We start from the raw sequence: 18,636 nt of genomic DNA, 5'->3' as shown, positions 1-18,636 counted from the left end.
CTGTGCTCTTATAGTTCTGTAGCTCTCCACCATCCACCCTCGGAAAAGTAGTTCAATATATAAATATAGCTAACTTCAGTCCACAGCTCAGCTTCATGTTATTTACCCACTCTGAGAGTGTGGAAGGGTGAGGCACTGTTAAAAAACAGTCACCACAACTTTTTAAAACGCTCGTGCTGTGCAACCATCTAGTTAGTGGCCTTGTTTTTAAATACAGCAGCAATTAACGTCCACTTATTGACTCGCTTATAATGTAAACACTCTGACCGGAAACCAAAACACGGCTTCAGCTACGAATCATGGGAAAGGTTAAAGTTCAGGTCAACCTTGAATATAGAAAATCAGGTTGTTCCTTAGCACAACATGAATCATACTGGCTTATTTAAATTCATAGATTTTATCTCTTCCATTAATTCAATAAACATCAGTAATCATCAGTCCAGCTCTAGTCACTGAATTATCTGTCAATTTACTATAGATTTTACCGAACTTTCTGTTAGAATCTGCTTTTAGCTTCAGCTACAGGAGTCTCTAAAACTCAGCTCACCAGAGTCACTAAATCATTTAAAACTTTTAGCTTCTACAACCATCTTTAGACACACTGTCTGTAACTGTTTTAATGAGTTTATCTCTTTCTATACCATTTTCTTTAATCTATTTTTTACCAAATATTATTTTCACATCTTTTACTATTTTAATCCTTTACAGATATTATTCTTTGTTGTTTTACATGATCCCTGTACTTCAATCCCTTGAAGTTATCAGTGATTTGCTGCATTTAAACTGTATTTACAAGTTGATTAATCAAACACAGGCAGTAAATAATATAAGAAAAGTGAAGGTTATCATTATTCTCTGTATGTGTAATAATGTGCTCAAACAGAGCAAATCTGTATAAATGTATTGTTAGAGAGTATGTGTATGAAATTTCTGAAACAACTATAATGTGACACAAAAGACATGTTTTATTGGTAGCGAGTTGACTCCCCTAGGTGTGAGTGAGTGAAAAGTTGTGTGTGGTCACCCTGCTGTTGTGCCGAGACCCACCACCACAAATCATGGAAGATGGATTAACGGATGGTTGAAATAACCACAGACCCAAAAACTGATTTAAAATAGTTCTTTATTTATGAATTATTGGACAAACGGCTTGAAAGAGCTGTTTGTACAAAGATCAACTCAACACATCACAAGTTTGCATTCAAATTCTGTTGCATGGAAGCATGGAAGACCAGAGGAGGTGTGCAAAAAGAAGAGCGACAGCGCTGGTTAGATCAGGGAAGGATTCCACAGTATTTTCATTTCATTTTCCACATTTCCATTGCACTTAATTATTGGGGGAGAGGGAGGTCCTAACCTAAATTTCTCATTGTATAAAAGAAAAACACTTATCACACGATCACCAGAGGATACAAATCTCTTACATACTTTTTAAAATTTGTTTAGGAAACAGATCAGAAAGAAATGAACAACTGAAACTTGCATAATGTAGAACTTGTATTGGGAACGGATATAAGAAACGAGTCAACACAGTATTTAAGATGGGCAATACTTAGGCAGTACTGCAAAGTATACATCAATTACATTTCCAACAGAGGAAATGATTTTGGAAGCACTTTATTTTTGATGGTCATTTGCACACAAATACATACACTATAGTGCCAAAAGTTTTAACTCACTCATTGAGATCATTTCAATCATTTCCATGCCCTCAGGTATTATATAAAACCAAGCACAGACTAGTCATGCTGCAGGCTGCTTCTACAAACATTACTGAAAGAATTGGTCTCAGCTCTTAGGAGCTTAGTAAACTCCAGTGTGGTACCGGGATCGGATGCAGCATCTGTACAACAAGTCCAGTCGTGAACTTTCCTCACTATTTAATATTCCACAGTCAGCTGTAAGTGATATTATAACAAATAAGTGGAAGCAACTGGGAACAAAAGCAAAGGATACTGAGAAGCAAAGAGCACTTTGCTTTGATTTTATTTGACTCTATCATTACTATTACTGTTACTGTTGAGTATGGGTTTATGCTGCATTCTATTTCAACTTTGCAGTTGGAATTACCAAGTTACATATGGGATGCTTTAACTGGAACGCCCCAAAAAGTCTGATTTCTTATCAGAATTTCGGGAAAGCCTCAATAACCCCGAGTTCAGAATCCATGATGGATGCACTGAACATCAACAGTAGTCAAATCAGTAATATTATACAGTTCTATTTTATCATTTCCATTCATTTGTACCGCATTAAATCAGATGGACACACAGTACTTTCCATCTCCTTTAACAGTTAATGTTTAACTGGAATACTGTTGAAGGAAAACACAGCATTATGCTACACTGTACACCTCAGAAACACAGTCAGTAAGTTTGGACTGCCATTAATTGCAGCAGTCTTTAGCTTTTTACACCAGGCTTTTGTTGAATGTGTTACATTATGAATAATTCAGGGATCTTCAAAAAAAACCCATCACTAACTACTTGTTCAAAACACTGTGAGAACGTCTTCAAAATGTCCACACTGTCTGCTGGTGTCCAGTCACACTTCACGCTGCTGTTGCTTTTGCAGCTGAAATTCATTCTCCACAAACCTGTCACAGCCTCCAGTTTTCATTATTCTCCTTTAGCACCGCACAGCTGTGATTTCAGCCAAAACTATAACGGCTACATTTCAAAATCCGCTACTCCATTACACTGCATCATATTGCTAAGCTGAAGAGAAGTATAAATGTAGAAAAAATGATACAACAGAAACTGATATTATTATAAACAGCGTATTGCTATAGGAAAACTGGCGAGATAAGCAGTTGCTGATCATAACTTTGGCTTGAGGTGCATTACAAAAAAAAAAAAAACATCTCCGCAGAAGCTCTCAGTTAAATAATGAAAAAATGTTCAGTCCTTCTAGTTCCATTCTTATTTTTTCCTCCATCAGACTTTTCAAGCATAATTATGTTAAAAATTGAGGTTTGAAAAAGTGGGCCTAAAATCTGAAACGATTTAAACTCCATGTACAAACAGCTGAGGGTCGTCTTCCAGCATGAGCTCTGATCATTGAGAAATATCATAATAGTACTCCCTCAGTCTGGGCTCAACCACAGCAAAGCCAGGCCTATCATCCACCCTGCAAAAAAGAAAGAAGAGATAAGATACTTAGTCATTAAAGTGATACCCTATACCTCCCATACTCTCTATACTGCCCTGTACTACCAACACTACCCTATACTTTCTATAGTACCTTATATCTCACACACTCCCTATACTACATATCGTATCTATACTACCTTATATATCACACACTCCCTATACTACATATCATATCTATACTAGCTTATATCTCACACACTCCCTATATTACATATAGTATCTATACTACCCTATACTATCTATACTGCCTTATATCTCACACACTCCTCTAATGGTAGTATCTGTACTACCATATACTATCTATACTACCTTATATCTAACACACTCTCTATACTAGATATCATATCTATACTACCTTATATATCACACACTCCCTATACTACATATCGTATCTATACTACCTTATACTATCTATACTACCTATACTACATATAATATCTATACTACCTATACTATCTATACTACCTTATATCTCACATACTCCCTATACTACATATAGTATCTCTACCAACCTATATCTCCCACACTCCCTATACTACCCTATAATATCTATACTACCCTATACCTCCCATACTCCTTATACTACCCTATATTATCTATACCACCCTATACCTTCCACACTCCCTATACTATCTATATTACCATATATCTCCCACACTCCCTATAGTACCTACAGTATCTATACTACCCTATACAATATATGCTACTGTATATGCTAATGTAGACTACATTATTAGATTTAAGCTGGAGGTGTGAGCACAGCCTTAGAGTGCTTTGGCAAGACTCCTAACTCTACATTGTTTGTGAAACATGGTTCAAATGTAAGTATTCTAATTGTTTTGAACACTTACTTGTACGTCCAGCATTTCTTCATGAGTTCATACATCTCAGGTGGACAGTCGGCTGGAGCAGCCATTCTCTCCCCTCTTTCAACCATCTGGATCACCTCATTGCCCTTCATCCCCTACACAACAAGAGACAGAAAGACACGTTACTCTCATGCAGTCAATGTTCTCCTAGCAGTCAAACGTTTTACTGTGCCATGCTTCCCAGTCTGATTTATGGTCTTGTCTAATTTTGAAAGGAAAAATCATCCCTTGTCAAATCACTGTGGTTTCTTGACTCACTAGAAGAATGTATCCAGTAACTGAAGTACCCTTCCTGTTCCCGATACCACATGATTAACTCAGTTAATTGGCCTGACTCAGCTCACCCAGTCATTATTCTCTTCAATTAAAATCAGTGCTGGTCTGCATGTAAAATCTATATGCATCAATGCCACATACCTTGTATGGCTTCTGTCCGTATGAGTAAGCCTCCCACATCAGAACCCCGAAGCTCCACACGTCACTCTTACAGGAGAACTTGAAGAAGTTCATGCACTCTGGAGCGTACCACTTTACAGGCCACTTACCAGGACATAAGCACTGAAAGAGACGGGACACACAGCAGTGGTCATCGCTTTGTTCAGCAGCTTCCAAAACTCCTCAGCTCTCCAGAGTAGAGTAATAATTAAGTAAATGTATACTCTACACTTCCATATATTTCCCATACTCCCTATATTGCCCTATACTTTCCATACTATCCTAAACATCTCATACTCCCTATACTGCCCATACTAACCTATATTCCCATACTCCCTATACTAACCTATAACTCCCATACTCCCTATACTAACCTATAACTCACATACTCCCTATACTAACTTATAACTCCCATACTCCCTATACTAACCTATAACTCCCATACTCCCTATACTACCATATACTACCAATACTACCCTATACCTCCCTTACTCCCTATACTAACCTATATCTCCCATATTCCCTATACTGCCCTATACTAACCTATATCTCCATACTCTCTACACTACCCTATACTACCTGACACCTCCCATACCCCCTATACTACCCTGTACTAACCTATAACTCCCATACTCCCTATACTACCATATACTACCCTATACCTCCCATACTCCCTATACTAACCTATATCTCTCATACTCCCTTTACTGCCCTATACTACCAATACTACCCTATACCTCCCATACTCCCTATACTGCCCTATACTACCAATACTAACCTATATCTCCCATACTCCCTATACTGCCCTATACTACCAATATTACCATATACCTCCCATACTCCCTATACTAACCTATATCTTCCATACTCCCTATACTACCCTATACTACCAATACTACCCTGTACCTCCCATACTCCATATACTAAACTATACCTCCTATAATCACTATACTAACATATATCTCCCATACTCCCTATACTGCCCTATACTACCAATACTAACCTATACCTCCCATACTCCCTATAATGCCCTACACTACCAATACTAACCTATATCTCCCATACTACCCGACACATCTCATACTCCCCATACTACCCTACACCTCTCATACTCCCTATACTACCCTATATGTCCCATTATCCCAAAATGTTTTTCACAGAGCATGGTTTAGTTATTCATGAGGTGGGACTTACGTTATAAATGCGTTCTTCTCCAAGGGCTCTGGACAGGCCGAAGTCGCTGATCTTGGCGTAGTGCTGGGTGACCAGAAGAACGTTCCTGGCTGCCAGATCTCTGTGTACAAAGTTGCTTTCCTCCAGGTACTTCATCCCCATGCACACCTGATGAACAAGCTCTGTGATGTTCTTTGAGGTGACGTGCCTGTATCACAAAGAAGCAAATCACAAATCAATTTAGCTTCATGCTTGTTACTCCCTAATTTAATTTAAGTGCATAAGTGTTTTGATGACTGCCAAAAAGGAGATTTTGTTGTAAAAGAACAATAAAAACTGGGCCTAGATACTGTAAAACATGATACACTCTTCATCCACAAAATAGTTGCTTCCAGAAGGAATCACCCAACAGGAATGAAACTTGGTGGGTAGTTAGGCAGGACCTGTCATGGAGTGACAGCAGGTTACCTTCAGTGAACAGTGCCAGTTTTATTTCAGTGGAGACTTTGAGGAACTAAGGTCAGCACCAAGATAAGCATTCAGTTGTCACAAATCCAGAAGGTCTGGTTTTGGGTACCATTTTATACAAAGCCGGATCACCTTTAGTCTTTATTACTGGCATGTTGATCATAGCCCAACATTATGTTAATGAGGTTCTGAACACACACTCCATTGCGCTATTCCAGCAGGTCAATGCTCGTCCACATACTGCTGCCTCTCAGGAGCTTGCCTTAAAGACACTATATTTGTATATCATGGCATTGAGCCTCATCGCCAGACCTAACCCTGATTAAAAATGTATGGGATGCTTTTAGACATGCTATCAACACTCCACAACTACTGCAAATAATTCAATCTGCATTGGATGGATTATCACAGGAAACCATTAGGAACCTCTACAACTCCAGGCCAAAACCCATATACTAATTCTGCATTTGTAGTTCACTAAATATGAGCAAGATTATTTAATAGTTCAATGTTCCTGGTAACATATATCTTCCTTCTGAATTACAGTGCAATCCCACACTTCCCTCTAAGTGCCATTTTTTTTTTATTTATTTTGTTTTGGTGATGAATAAATTTTACACGTTACTTAATGCATGCCTTTTAAATAAAATAACTGAACAGAAGATGGTGCAAGAAGAAATGCTGTACTTGTTTCTCTGCAGGTATTTGTGTAGTGGGCCCAACTCGGCCAGCTCCATCACCAACATAAGGTTCTCCGCCTCACAGATGCCGATCATACGAACAATGTAGGGGTTGTCCAGCTTCTGCATGACCTCAGCCTCCCGCAGCATTTCCTGCTTCACTGCCTCATTGTTCTCATCATTCTTCAAGATCTTCACTGCAACTGGTTTCTCTTTTCTACAGCACACACACACACACACACACACACAAATACACACACATATGTTCACATACAGCTTTAACTGTGGCAACTACAGTCAGGCAGCAATTTAAAGGCTATGTTCACATTACAATCCACATGCTCAAATCTGATTTGGCACATTCACACAGCCATGAAAAAATCAGATCTGAGCCACATTGAGCAACAAATCAGATTTGAGTCACTTCAGCCTGCTAATGTGAACATAGTCAATGTCTTGAAGCAGACTTAAGTTTATGAAAAGTAATAAAAGAGAAAAATACCCAAGGGGGTGGATACTTTTTATAGGAACTATAAATATACAGTCTTATGTCATTGCTTATGCAGAATCCCACATTATGTAAGCCTAATCTAAAATCAGGAGCTTTTCACGTGTGCTTAAAGTGACTCACTTCCTCATCTTGTAGATTCCTTTGAGAACAGTTCCGAAGTTTCCTGAGCCCAGTTCCCCGTCCTCCAGGAACAGCTGGTTACGATCCACAGTGGTGGTGCGCAGTTCGTCAGGGTCGGCGTACGGACTCTCGTATACCTCCGAGTCCATAGGCATTTCTGTGTGAGCAAGACCAGCGTTACAGCAGGACAGAGAGCAGGAATAAGGAACAGAAACTCGCCGTCTTTATGAGAACTATTACAGCACGGGTTATTCCATTCCATGTCACATTATTAATAATTCCTAGACAGTTTGATATGCAACTAACACACACAAAAAAAAAAAAACGTGTGAACTTTCAAAACGTGCTTTTTAGTTGTTAACATACATATAGGGGCGGTTTCTCAGACAGGGATTTAGTTCAGTCTTCTTTGATGGCATATTTAGATGATATTTAAATACAAAAGACAGTATTCAATCATGCAATCATATTCTTAGGCTGACTTTTCAGTTCATTTCCAGTGGAGCAATTGTTTGAGTCTGATGGCTGTAGTTCTGGAATTATTTAATGAACTACAAATTAAATTCTGAAAAAAATAAATAAAACATATTCCTAGTGTTATAAATATAGCCATTTAAACTATTAATTTAAGCAAGCACCATAATGCCTAAAGCAGCAAAAAGTATGGGGTGTAAATTAAAATATATAATTAATTGCTTTAAAGAAATACTTAAAAATAAATAATATGATATTTAGGGTCATAAACGTAGGCATGTAGTATAATATGCAAATTAGAATTTGGTGGTACATAAAAAATATATAATGAACTTTTAAGAACTAGTCAAAATTATTTTTAAAAAGGAATGCAGAAGATTTAAAACAAAATATTATTTAATTAATAAACTACGAAATATACTCTGTTTCATTGAAAAATAATATTATTCTTAGTGTCAACAAAAACAATTTCCCAAGCAGTATGAGGTGTTTTTTAAACCTTTGTGGATCAAAAAAAAAATTGTAACATTTTAAATACATAAAAAAGTTTTTAGTAAACTACATATTACTTTTATTTTATTTTTTTATTAAGAAATATTACTGCAATTTTTTGCAGTATGAGGTGTGATTTTAAATTTGGTGTGCGAAAGTGTGTTGTCACAAAAATGAAGCACCATGTCCTTAAATCATTTCGATAATCTCACATCACTTTTTGACATAATTTAAATATATGGCAGTTGTTCTATATATCTACATATATAATAGAATTTTCACAATGAATGGTCCAATAGAAACGCTCCAAAATAATGGTAATATTACATAATTAATATTCACATTTAAAGTTATATCTAATATTTCTATCTAATATATCTTTTTTTGTTATTAAAATTATTTACTTATTTCTAACTTCTTTGTACTAGTTTTACATGTTTTAATATAGTACATGTGTCTTACTGTATTGGCAGATCATTTTGCTTAAATAAGGAAATTTAGTATTTGTCAACAAATATAGCCTAAAATTAACTGCAAACTGACACTTTTAGCAGATAAAATTACTTAAATCAAGGACAAACAGTAAGAGGTAAGTCAAATATTCATATAGAATTCGAACTACAACAAGTGCAAAAATGAAGAATGATAAATATCAGATATTTTAACTAGATTTAGGAGCATTTAACTTGGTAAGATTTATTTATTTTTTTCATTGTCAGATCATGGAATAGCCTGTACTGAACCGATGTTAAGCTAACCTGTAGTTTTTGGCCTTTCATAAGGATTGTTGTTGCTGGCGGAGTTCCTTGTCGGGGAAGGCAATGTATTTCTGGTCTGTAATAACACAAGACAAGATCATTATTGCAGTAATAAATCTACACAGTTAATGACTAATGAAGTGAGGACAAATCGTGATGATGAAACGACACACAAGCACATCGCCCCACACGCTGTTTCCCAGTCTCCTTCATGGCCTCTTGCATCAAAATTCTTCGCACTTTTAAAAGCAGGCTTTGGCTATATACACTCATCTTCAAAGAAATAGATGGACAAATAGCTGCACCCAGCAGGAAGTTTGAATATACTGCTGTTCAGCATGAAGATAAAAGTCACCAGAACAAAATTATTAAATATTTAGACACTATATGGGAAACTGTAGGTCATATTTATTGAGCTACACATACAGAAAGGATGTGTAACACATGTGTAACAGGTTTGTAGAGGTTCCTAATGGTGTCCTGTGATAATTCATCCCATGCGGCTTCAATAAGGGGTGTGTAAGAGTGTTGATGGTGTGGTAACTAGTGATGGGACAATACACTTTTTTCAGCTCCAATCCGATTCCGATATAAAACTGATATAAAACTACCGATACTAATACCGATAAAAGGGCTCTTTTAGTTTATTATTAGTACTATGATTAAGTTAACATAACGAGGCTGAAACAGAGCACACAGCCTTTTGAAGAGTATACAGTATACACAAGTGCATTTAATGTAAATGCATTCCAAAGTCATTTATTTGACACACTACAAATACAAAATAGTTTTCGTTTTTAAATTAAATATTAAAATTTGTATTCAATATTTTCAAATGTTAAATATTAAATGTGTTCAAAATTAATTACAGGGCTCTAGACCATTTTTTTGCACTGGTTGCGCAAGAGATTTTTATTTTGGCGGGTAGCGTAGTGGATTAGCTGCATTGACTAACGGCTAACTGGCGACGCTAACTGTATTTCCAAGCTAAATAATCACTGTTTTCAATAACAGATTGATTTCTTAGTGCTGGTTAGAGTGGGTAGGATCTGTGATTTGGTATTTGATATGGATTATGGCTAAAATTCTGCTGTCAGCCCAATTATAGCTAGGCTAACAGACTGCAGATCTTAATGGAGATGGCTAACGGCTAACTAGCAATGCTAACTGTATTTCCAAACTAAATTAATTGCTGTTTTTAACAAAAGATGTCTGTGTTTGTGCTGGTTAGTGTTTGTGGATCCTATAGCCTTATAGGAAATGTGGATTATGACTATAGTTTACTCCAGTCTGTAGTTAAATACCTTTACAACACCGTAACTCAGCTGCTGTCAGTTCAGTGCTAGCTAGGCTAACAGACTGTTGGTGTTAATCTGTTCACCCTTTGGACGCTGACTTTACAAATATTACATGTAGCCGTTCTGCTGTTTTAGATTTCCAAAGTGAAAACTCTCCAGACAATTGACATTTTATTTGTAGACAAACAGCTAAAGTTTCGTCTGTCGGCCGCAGACTGAAGCTGCTGGAGGTGGAACTGGAATCCGGATCAGTGATGTGCTTTGTGTTCAGGTTACGGAGGGTTTATTGTCCAGCTCAAGCTGTGGACTGGAATATGGATCAGTAAGTGGATCAACCGCGGTCACCCGATATCTGGTACATGTTGAAGCTCAGCTCACTGGGATCACGAAATAATTTTAAACTTTTAGTTTCTAATCACCATCAGAACGCCTGTGATTGTTTTAAATGCTTTTTAATTACTTTCATTTCTTATTTCTTTTTTTAATTTATGTTTTTTTATTCTAATGTTTTATATTTTCATTCTTGTTCTTAGTTCTATTATTTATTTTATCATTTCTTATCATTCTTTACATTTTACTTTACTTTTACTATTATCTTTTTACTTATTTTATATTTTATAAATTGTTTACTTTTTATGTGTCAATTTGTTTTTTTATGGTATTTTAGAATTTTCTGTTTTACATATATATATATATATATATATATATATATATATATATATATATATATATATATATATATATATATATATATATATTAAATGTTGATTTAAAATGAGTATTTCTTTTATTTTTTTAATTAGGTTTTACTATTTTATTCCTTATTTATTTATTCCTTATAATTATTTCTAATTTATTATTAAATGTTTTCAATCCCTTTGATGCTGTACATGCTCAGCAACATTGTAAATAAGGGGCACCTTCAATGTTTTTCCCAAGTGAAAATAAAGGTTGATTAGCACACTTTCTGGACGTGTGATGCATGAAAAATATTTTTTTGATGATAAGTGTATTTCCTTTACAAAAAAAACAGTACATGGCTCAAATATGTAGAGTTCTGGTGGAAGACCATGAATGAGAGGGGAAACTTTAGTCCTTGATTAGATCAAAAAGCCACAGAATGAATTCATTAAGTAATGTATTAACAAGGAAAGGAGCAAATCATATGCAGGCTTAGGGAATGCTGGGCCAGTTGAAATGATGAGAAAAAGCTGGATTTGTGGTAGTGTGATGATGATGCGTATTTATTTACCTAATTAAGTGCGACCTCAGCTCTTTGTCAAAATTGACTCTAAAATAAACTGATTTCTGAAGTTCCCAGCAGGTGGCAGCATAGCTGATGTTTATAAACTATGCTGAAAATGAGGCAGATACAACATACCTGAAGGTAACTGGAACCCCCAGGCTTTCACTTGATCACACTGATGCAAATGACGCAAAATGCTGATGCATGCATTTACACACTTACATTACTAACTGAGTCTGTTTGAAGTACTGTTTACCTTTTACCTTAAAGATGATATGAACATAAAAAGCAGTTAATATATGCTTAAAGGGGGATTCCACTATTTTTCAATGGGATGAACAGACTTCTGCATAAATAAATGACTTAGATGTAAACAAAGTAAATCAGAGTGGTCTGATGTGAAATACATCATCCTGGACACTTACAGAGATGGAGGACGGTAACAGACGTCTGATGAGTTGAATGCCGCTAAAAGCTCCCTCCTGGAAAGTTATTGAATAAAATGGTTATAAAATTGTTGCCACAGGCCTGAGGAATTAGTTAGGGTTTAAAGGGGGTTTTGGAGAACAAATGAGCATATATTAGTAAATATATGTAGACAGAACGTATCAGTCACAGCAGATTTTAATAACTGCTATTGTATGCAATAAAGAACACTTTAGAACAATTTGTCACAATATGAAAAAGTACTCTCAATTTTGGCCCCTATTATATATTTTTGGGTAAACTGTTTTGGTCTATTCATGCTGGAGGGGTACATGCAGGGTGCTGTATGGCAAAATAGACGCCAATAAGAAAGTGTGCTTTCAGATTTACCACTATTTTACCATCATCAATATTATATTAAGGGTCTGGCATTTACATGCGTTTTTGATGACCAGATCTCATTTGGATTTCACTTGTCTGTCTGGAAAACGCATCTTGATCAGATTATATTTGGATCATATAAACCACATTCAAAGTTGATCCGATGCAGACCTATTCGATTTAATGCAAGTGTGAACGGAATGTGTTTTCTGCAATCAGATTCAATCAGACTAAAAGACAGACATTAAAATTAGTAATTATCACTGCTCTTATTGATTATTATTGTCACACTTTAGCTCATGTCTGTCTTGTGTTTTTTCTTTTTTTTTGGTCGTTTCTGTTTCTGTGCTCTGTTCTCCTGTTTTGTTTTCCTCCCCATGTGCTCCACTAGCACATGGCCTTGTGTTATTGTCCTGTCTCCACCTTAGCCCCACCCTGTCATTAGAGATTCCACCTGTCTTGTTTGTTTCCCCGCCCCCTTGTTACCAGTCCCAGTCACCCTCATTGTATATATAAGCCCCTTTGTTTCAGTGTTCCTTGTCGAGTCTTTTGTGTGCTTTATGTGCTTTTGTTAGTTCTGTAAGTTTGTTAGTTCTGCGAGTTTGTATTCATTCACAGATTTTTCTGGTTTCCTGGATCAGGATTTTTTTTAACGAGAAAACATTGTTAACAGAGAGTTAAATGGAAATAACTAACTTATTTGGCGACACAGTGGACATATTTTAAAGATATAAAAAATGATAGCGTAAATAGAGTCCGGTCAAAGTATATCCAGATACTGTCTGGATACAAAACGCATGTTAATTCCAAGTGTAAACAGGCCCATTAAATTCAGAGGACACATGCAGATTTAATGGTTGCTCTGGATGGCGAATCAAAAAACAAAATATATATTTATGATATAAACACTGCTGACCAAACCTGGTTCTACTCACCACCACTGTAAATAAATCTTGAGATATTTGAGAGAACAATTCATAATTTAACATCAACACACTCTGTAGCCACTTGTTTACATCTGAAAATTCATCTCCTTATGAATTTTGCAGATATTTTGAAAAATAACTGGAATTCCCCTTAAATATGTAGCAAAACGGAAACTGCAAAGCTCACAGATTAGCGTTATTATATTAGTGCAAGTTTTTAAAATGAATACTTTGTTAATAAAGATTAGCCTGAAGGATTTTAGCTGGTTAAAACTGGCGTAAGATACAAACTATCGCTGATTTGTAAAATAGATTGCAAAACTGGGAGCTTTACAGTCTCTAAACTGACAATTTACGAGTTAAATACAAACACTGAGAGAATAATGAGGATGAATGGATGAGTAGATGCTGGGCTCATGTCGGATGACTGTAGTCGACGGACATGTAGTGCATGGAGTGAATGATGAGTGGAGGAAAAGATGAGAGAGGGCGCAGGCAGCCCAGTGGAGGTGAGTTAGCAGCAGTAGTTTGATGAGAGCGACGTGCTGTAAGTGGGTAGCTGAGGAGGGTTTGGCATGATTGTGCACCTTTTTTTGGCCAGGTTTGGGGAAGGAGTAGGATTTGAGTCTGTTGAGAAGTCCTGGAAAATGCTAGAAACCACAATTTTAGAGAGGAGAGTGTTATTGTGCTGAACTCTGCACTGCAGCACTTATTAACTCTTTACCTGTTAACTCATAGGCACTGCATCATGCACTGACATCAGTATTAATGTTAATGGTTAAAATCATGCAATATGTTATATTTGTTATATTATTAAGCCTCTTAGAAACAGTAAGGAGTAAGCAAACTTTATACTTTGATAACTAATAAAAACGTGGTCTGGTCACAATTATCGAAAATCTAACTAAACTAATAAAACACATCTTATAATTAGTAAAAGGTATCATGGTTTGAATCTGCTTTGTTGCTTCAGGAACAACTCGAACACTTTACAATCATTTCAGCTGAAGAGAGACATTGGGTCTTGCAACAGGACAATGACCCAAACATCAGATATGAAAGATTTATCTTATGTACACAAAACCTTCCATGAACTGTTTTTCTGCCATGATTACTAAACTACAGTGTGGTCTAATCTTTGTCTAAATTACATTTTTGAAAAAACACAGTCTAACTAAACTAATAAACACCAACAAGTGTACTGTTCATGTCTTTTACTAAGGATGCTAAATAAACTTCCAAGTTTAACAAGATCAGGCTAAAAAAAATAAGTGAACCCATTGGAATTACCTGCATGTTTGCATTGATCATTAAAAAATGTTTTCTTTTTTATTTTAAAATTTCTCAAATCACACTTATAAATAAACATAATCTAACTAAACTGACACCCATAGTTGGTAATTGAGAAAACAGAATAAACTTCCACAGTGCAGGCTAGAAAAAGTCTTCTCCGAGAACTTACTGACAAAGGGTATTTTAGTTCAGGATAAGAGATGGGAAGTGAGCTAAGCAAAAAAAATATATATATATATATATTGTGGCCCATCTTAAGTTCGCCCAAGACAACCTGGATGCTCCATAAGGCTTCTGTAAAAATGTTTTATTCAGAGCCATACACAATGCTGTGTTTGACAAAATACTAAAACCTCATTCCAACCGTGAAGCATGGTGGAGGGAGCATCATGGTTTGGACCTGCTTTGATGTTTCAGGGTATGGACACATTACAATCAATTCAGGAACAATAATACATTCAAATGTATAATAGGAGAATGTAGGAGCAGCAGTCTATTACCCCGATATTTTTCAAAAAAGAAATAAAAAAACTCTACAATTATACACATTTTAATACTAATAAATGCCCAAATCCAGGTAATTCTAAAAGATTAGCCTACTTTTTGCATCTGTAGCTGTATTATAATCACAAATCTTAATATTAAGGTTCAAAAGTTAAAAGTTTAAAATGTACTCGTATCCAAATGAAATGATACAGAAGCTCAGTTTTTAACTCACAGTGTAAAACCCACTGAAGAACATCTGTGTAATGATTCCTGCTAAAACACTAAATTAAATAGACTGGTTTCCTGAAATACCAGCTTTTGCCAGTAAGTGCTGCAGATTAGTGTGTAAAGTTTATGGAAGGTTTTGTGTACATAAGATAAGTCCTTCATATCCGTTATTGCCAGGGTGGAATACACATCAGGTGTGCATCAGAGATTAAAGCAGGTCTAAATCATATTTAACAGTTTTCAGTAAATGTATCTGTTGGAGAACACATTGGGAAGTGGTACTCCTGTCGATCTCTCTCTCTCTCCCTCTCTCTCTCTCTCCCTCTCTCTCTCTCCAGGTTTAATTTACTCTTTAACCCTCTTTATCTGATGATGATGCAGAGCAGCACTTACCCCTGTCTGTGGATGATTCGGAGGAACTCCAGGTCGGCCTAAGCATAAAGATATAAGCAACAATGTTAGTTTTATTATTTTAGATGCACCATCCATCCATTCATCAGTCTCTCTGCACATCTATCACCTCCTCTGCCAAACCACCCACCCATCCATCCATCTATGCATTCATCCATATTGAGCCATAAATCCATATATATATATATATCTACCTACTAATTCACACACCTGCCAAAACATAATTGATCTATCTATCTGTCTGTCCGTCCGTCCGTCCGTCCGTCCATCCGTCTAAATATCCAGACATTTAATTTATCTATACATTAATTAATTAATTAATAATTCATGCCTTCATCCATTCATCCATCATCTATAAACCCATTAATATGCTAAAAATACCCATCCATCCACTTATCCATCCATCCATCTATCCATCTATGGACCTACCCGTCTATCCATCTACCATCTTACCTGCCAAACAATTATTTGATATATACTTTCATGATCAATCCATCCATCGGTTTATCCATCTGCAAATTATGGAAACATCATCCATCTATCCATACATTCATAAACCCATACATTATCCATCTTTCATTCCATACATTCATTGGTTTATTTGTCAATCCATCCAGACTTCATTCTTCATCCCTTCATCCATTATCTAATTTCTAAATTATCCATTCATTCATCCATCTATTTTTTATATTTCTAGTTTCCTTAATTCTTCCACCCATGGATCCACTCATCCACCATTTTATCTAATATATCTGGTTTATCCCTAAAACCATCCATCCATCCATCCATCCATCCATCAGTCGGCCTTTAATTCATTCATCCATCCATCCATCCATCCATCCATTTAATTATTATTCCCTCCATCCATTGTCTCATTTCTAAATGATTCATTCATCTGTCCAGATTTAGAGGAGTTGAGCATGGCTACCGTCAGCAGACTGGTGGCTGAAGGCGGGGTGTGGGCAGGCTTCTGTCAGGACTCTCAGCAGGCCGTCAGGTTTGTAGGTATAATGTTCCACCAGCTGAAACAGTGAATAATATAAGATTTCTGCATGTTTATCACAACTTTCTATATTAAAACATCTATCTACTGTAAATTATAAACACCTACATTGTAAATAAGTATAGACAATCAACATCAGCATCATCATTAATATCACTTTAATCAAATGTTGATTAGGTTGTGATCAGTCTTCTGCACAGCTGTGATACAGGTAAAGTAAGTACCTGCCACAGTGTATCAAACTTCTTCCCGTCAGGAATGGAGAGTTTTCCGGCTTTGTCTCTGTCGATGCGATAGTGCATGACCTGGTGGTTGTGTAAGAGGCCGAGCGCGAAGGAGCCGTTGGTGTCTCGCTGCCGGATTCTGTCAGATGAAGAGAAGTGACATGAGTCATAGTGAGAAAACAGAACTACATTTTATAAAATGTGTGAAGCTTTACTGTAAGTTACAGGACACTATAACTGATCACAACATTACAGGCATTATTATTATTATTGTTACCAAAGCTCACCACTAGGGGATGCTACAGCAGCATCTTCCACAATAACCCAGAGCAGAGGATGAATTATATGTTTTTTAGTAACTGAAATTCTATTTTATTATAATGCCTCTCTGTGACTGTGAGTTCAAAGCAAAAACATTAAATCTGCAACTGTGTCTATAGCATACTCTCAACCGGAAACAACCATCCACCTGGAGGACCTTTTCGAGCACAGATGAGTTGAGCCAGGACAGAGTGCCAATCCATGTCTGGGCATACAGTCATACACACATACTTACACACACACACATGCAGCAGTTTAAGGGAAATTTACATGATCTTCTTGTTTTTTTGGACTGTGTGAGAAAACGCACTCAGACAAGGGCAGAACATGGAAACTCCACCCAGATAGGGACTTGAACCCAAGACTCCAGCACACACAATTTAACTAAACTAATAAAAACAGTTGTACTGTTCTTTAATTATCTTTGATTGAGAACGTTGCAAAAACTTCCACAGTTAATGCTACAAAAAGTAAGAAAACAATGATAATATTTGTTAACAACAAAATTTTGCAACTTATATTTTAGACAGATTTTGTCATTTAGATATACAGCTCTGGAAACAATAAGAGACCACTTCAGTTTCTGAATCAATTTCTCTGATTTAGTTATTTATAGGTATATCTTTGAGTAAAATTAACATTTTTGTTTTATTCTATAAACTACAGACAACATTTCTCCCGAATTCCAAATAAAAATATTGTCATTTAGAGCATTTGTTTGCAGAAAATGAGAAATGGCTGAAATAACAAAAAAGATGCAGAGCTTTCAGACCTCAAATAATATACATAAAACAAGGTCATATTCATTAAGTTTAAGGAGTTCAGAAATCAATATTTGGTGGAATAACCCTGTTTTTTAATAACAGTTTTCATGCATCTTGGCATGTTCTCCTCCACCAGTCTTACACACTGCTTTTGGATAACTTTATGCCACTCCTGGTGCAAAAATTCAAGCAGTTCAGCTTGGTTTGATGGCTTGTGATCATCCATCTTCCTCTTAATTATATTTCAGAGGTTTTCAATTTGGTAAAATCAAAGGAACTCATCATTTTTAAGTGTTCTCCTACTTTTTTCTGAAGCTGTATTTAGACACATTTAGATAAAATATTTTATATTGGAATAAAAAAAAAAACATCTAATATTTGTTAGCACACTGCAAAGCCCAACATTGCAATTCATTAATTATATTAGAGGAAGAAACTTAATAAGATATACATAACTTGTTTTACAGTTTATTGTTTTTTTGGTTTAGAAAATTGCT

The 18,636-nt window shown here is 36.0% G+C and overlaps 1 protein-coding gene across 5 annotated transcripts in view; it reads right to left on the bottom strand.

Annotated features, from left to right (window-relative positions):
- Nucleotides 1-1,106: 1,106 nt before the first annotated feature.
- syk (spleen tyrosine kinase) overlaps nt 1,107-18,636 on the bottom strand; it is a 115,035-nt gene continuing 97,505 nt past the window's right edge. For 2 of the 5 annotated variants that reach the window (XM_022665569.2, XM_049468585.1), the window contains 12 exons: nt 17,055-17,193; nt 16,756-16,849; nt 15,810-15,847; nt 13,997-14,059; nt 12,102-12,158; nt 9,133-9,208; nt 7,409-7,565; nt 6,785-6,994; nt 5,651-5,837; nt 4,439-4,579; nt 4,004-4,116; nt 1,107-3,129 (listed from right to left, as the gene is read on the bottom strand). In XM_022665569.2, the coding sequence (XP_022521290.2) occupies nt 3,057-3,129; nt 4,004-4,116; nt 4,439-4,579; nt 5,651-5,837; nt 6,785-6,994; nt 7,409-7,565; nt 9,133-9,208; nt 12,102-12,158; nt 13,997-14,059; nt 15,810-15,847; nt 16,756-16,849; nt 17,055-17,193 (1,348 nt within the window). In that variant the 3' untranslated portion in view covers nt 1,107-3,056. The remainder of the gene's footprint in view (nt 3,130-4,003; nt 4,117-4,438; nt 4,580-5,650; nt 5,838-6,784; nt 6,995-7,408; nt 7,566-9,132; nt 9,209-12,101; nt 12,159-13,996; nt 14,060-15,809; nt 15,848-16,755; nt 16,850-17,054; nt 17,194-18,636) is intronic. The other 3 variants (XM_049468583.1, XM_049468584.1, XM_049468586.1) reach the window with 3 other exon arrangements.

Source organism: Astyanax mexicanus, chromosome 20, assembly GCF_023375975.1.
Source record: "Astyanax mexicanus isolate ESR-SI-001 chromosome 20, AstMex3_surface, whole genome shotgun sequence".
NCBI lineage: Eukaryota > Metazoa > Chordata > Actinopteri > Characiformes > Acestrorhamphidae > Astyanax > Astyanax mexicanus.
The sequence above is the reverse complement of the archived record's forward strand: the minus strand, read 5'-3'. Positions and strand labels throughout refer to the sequence as shown.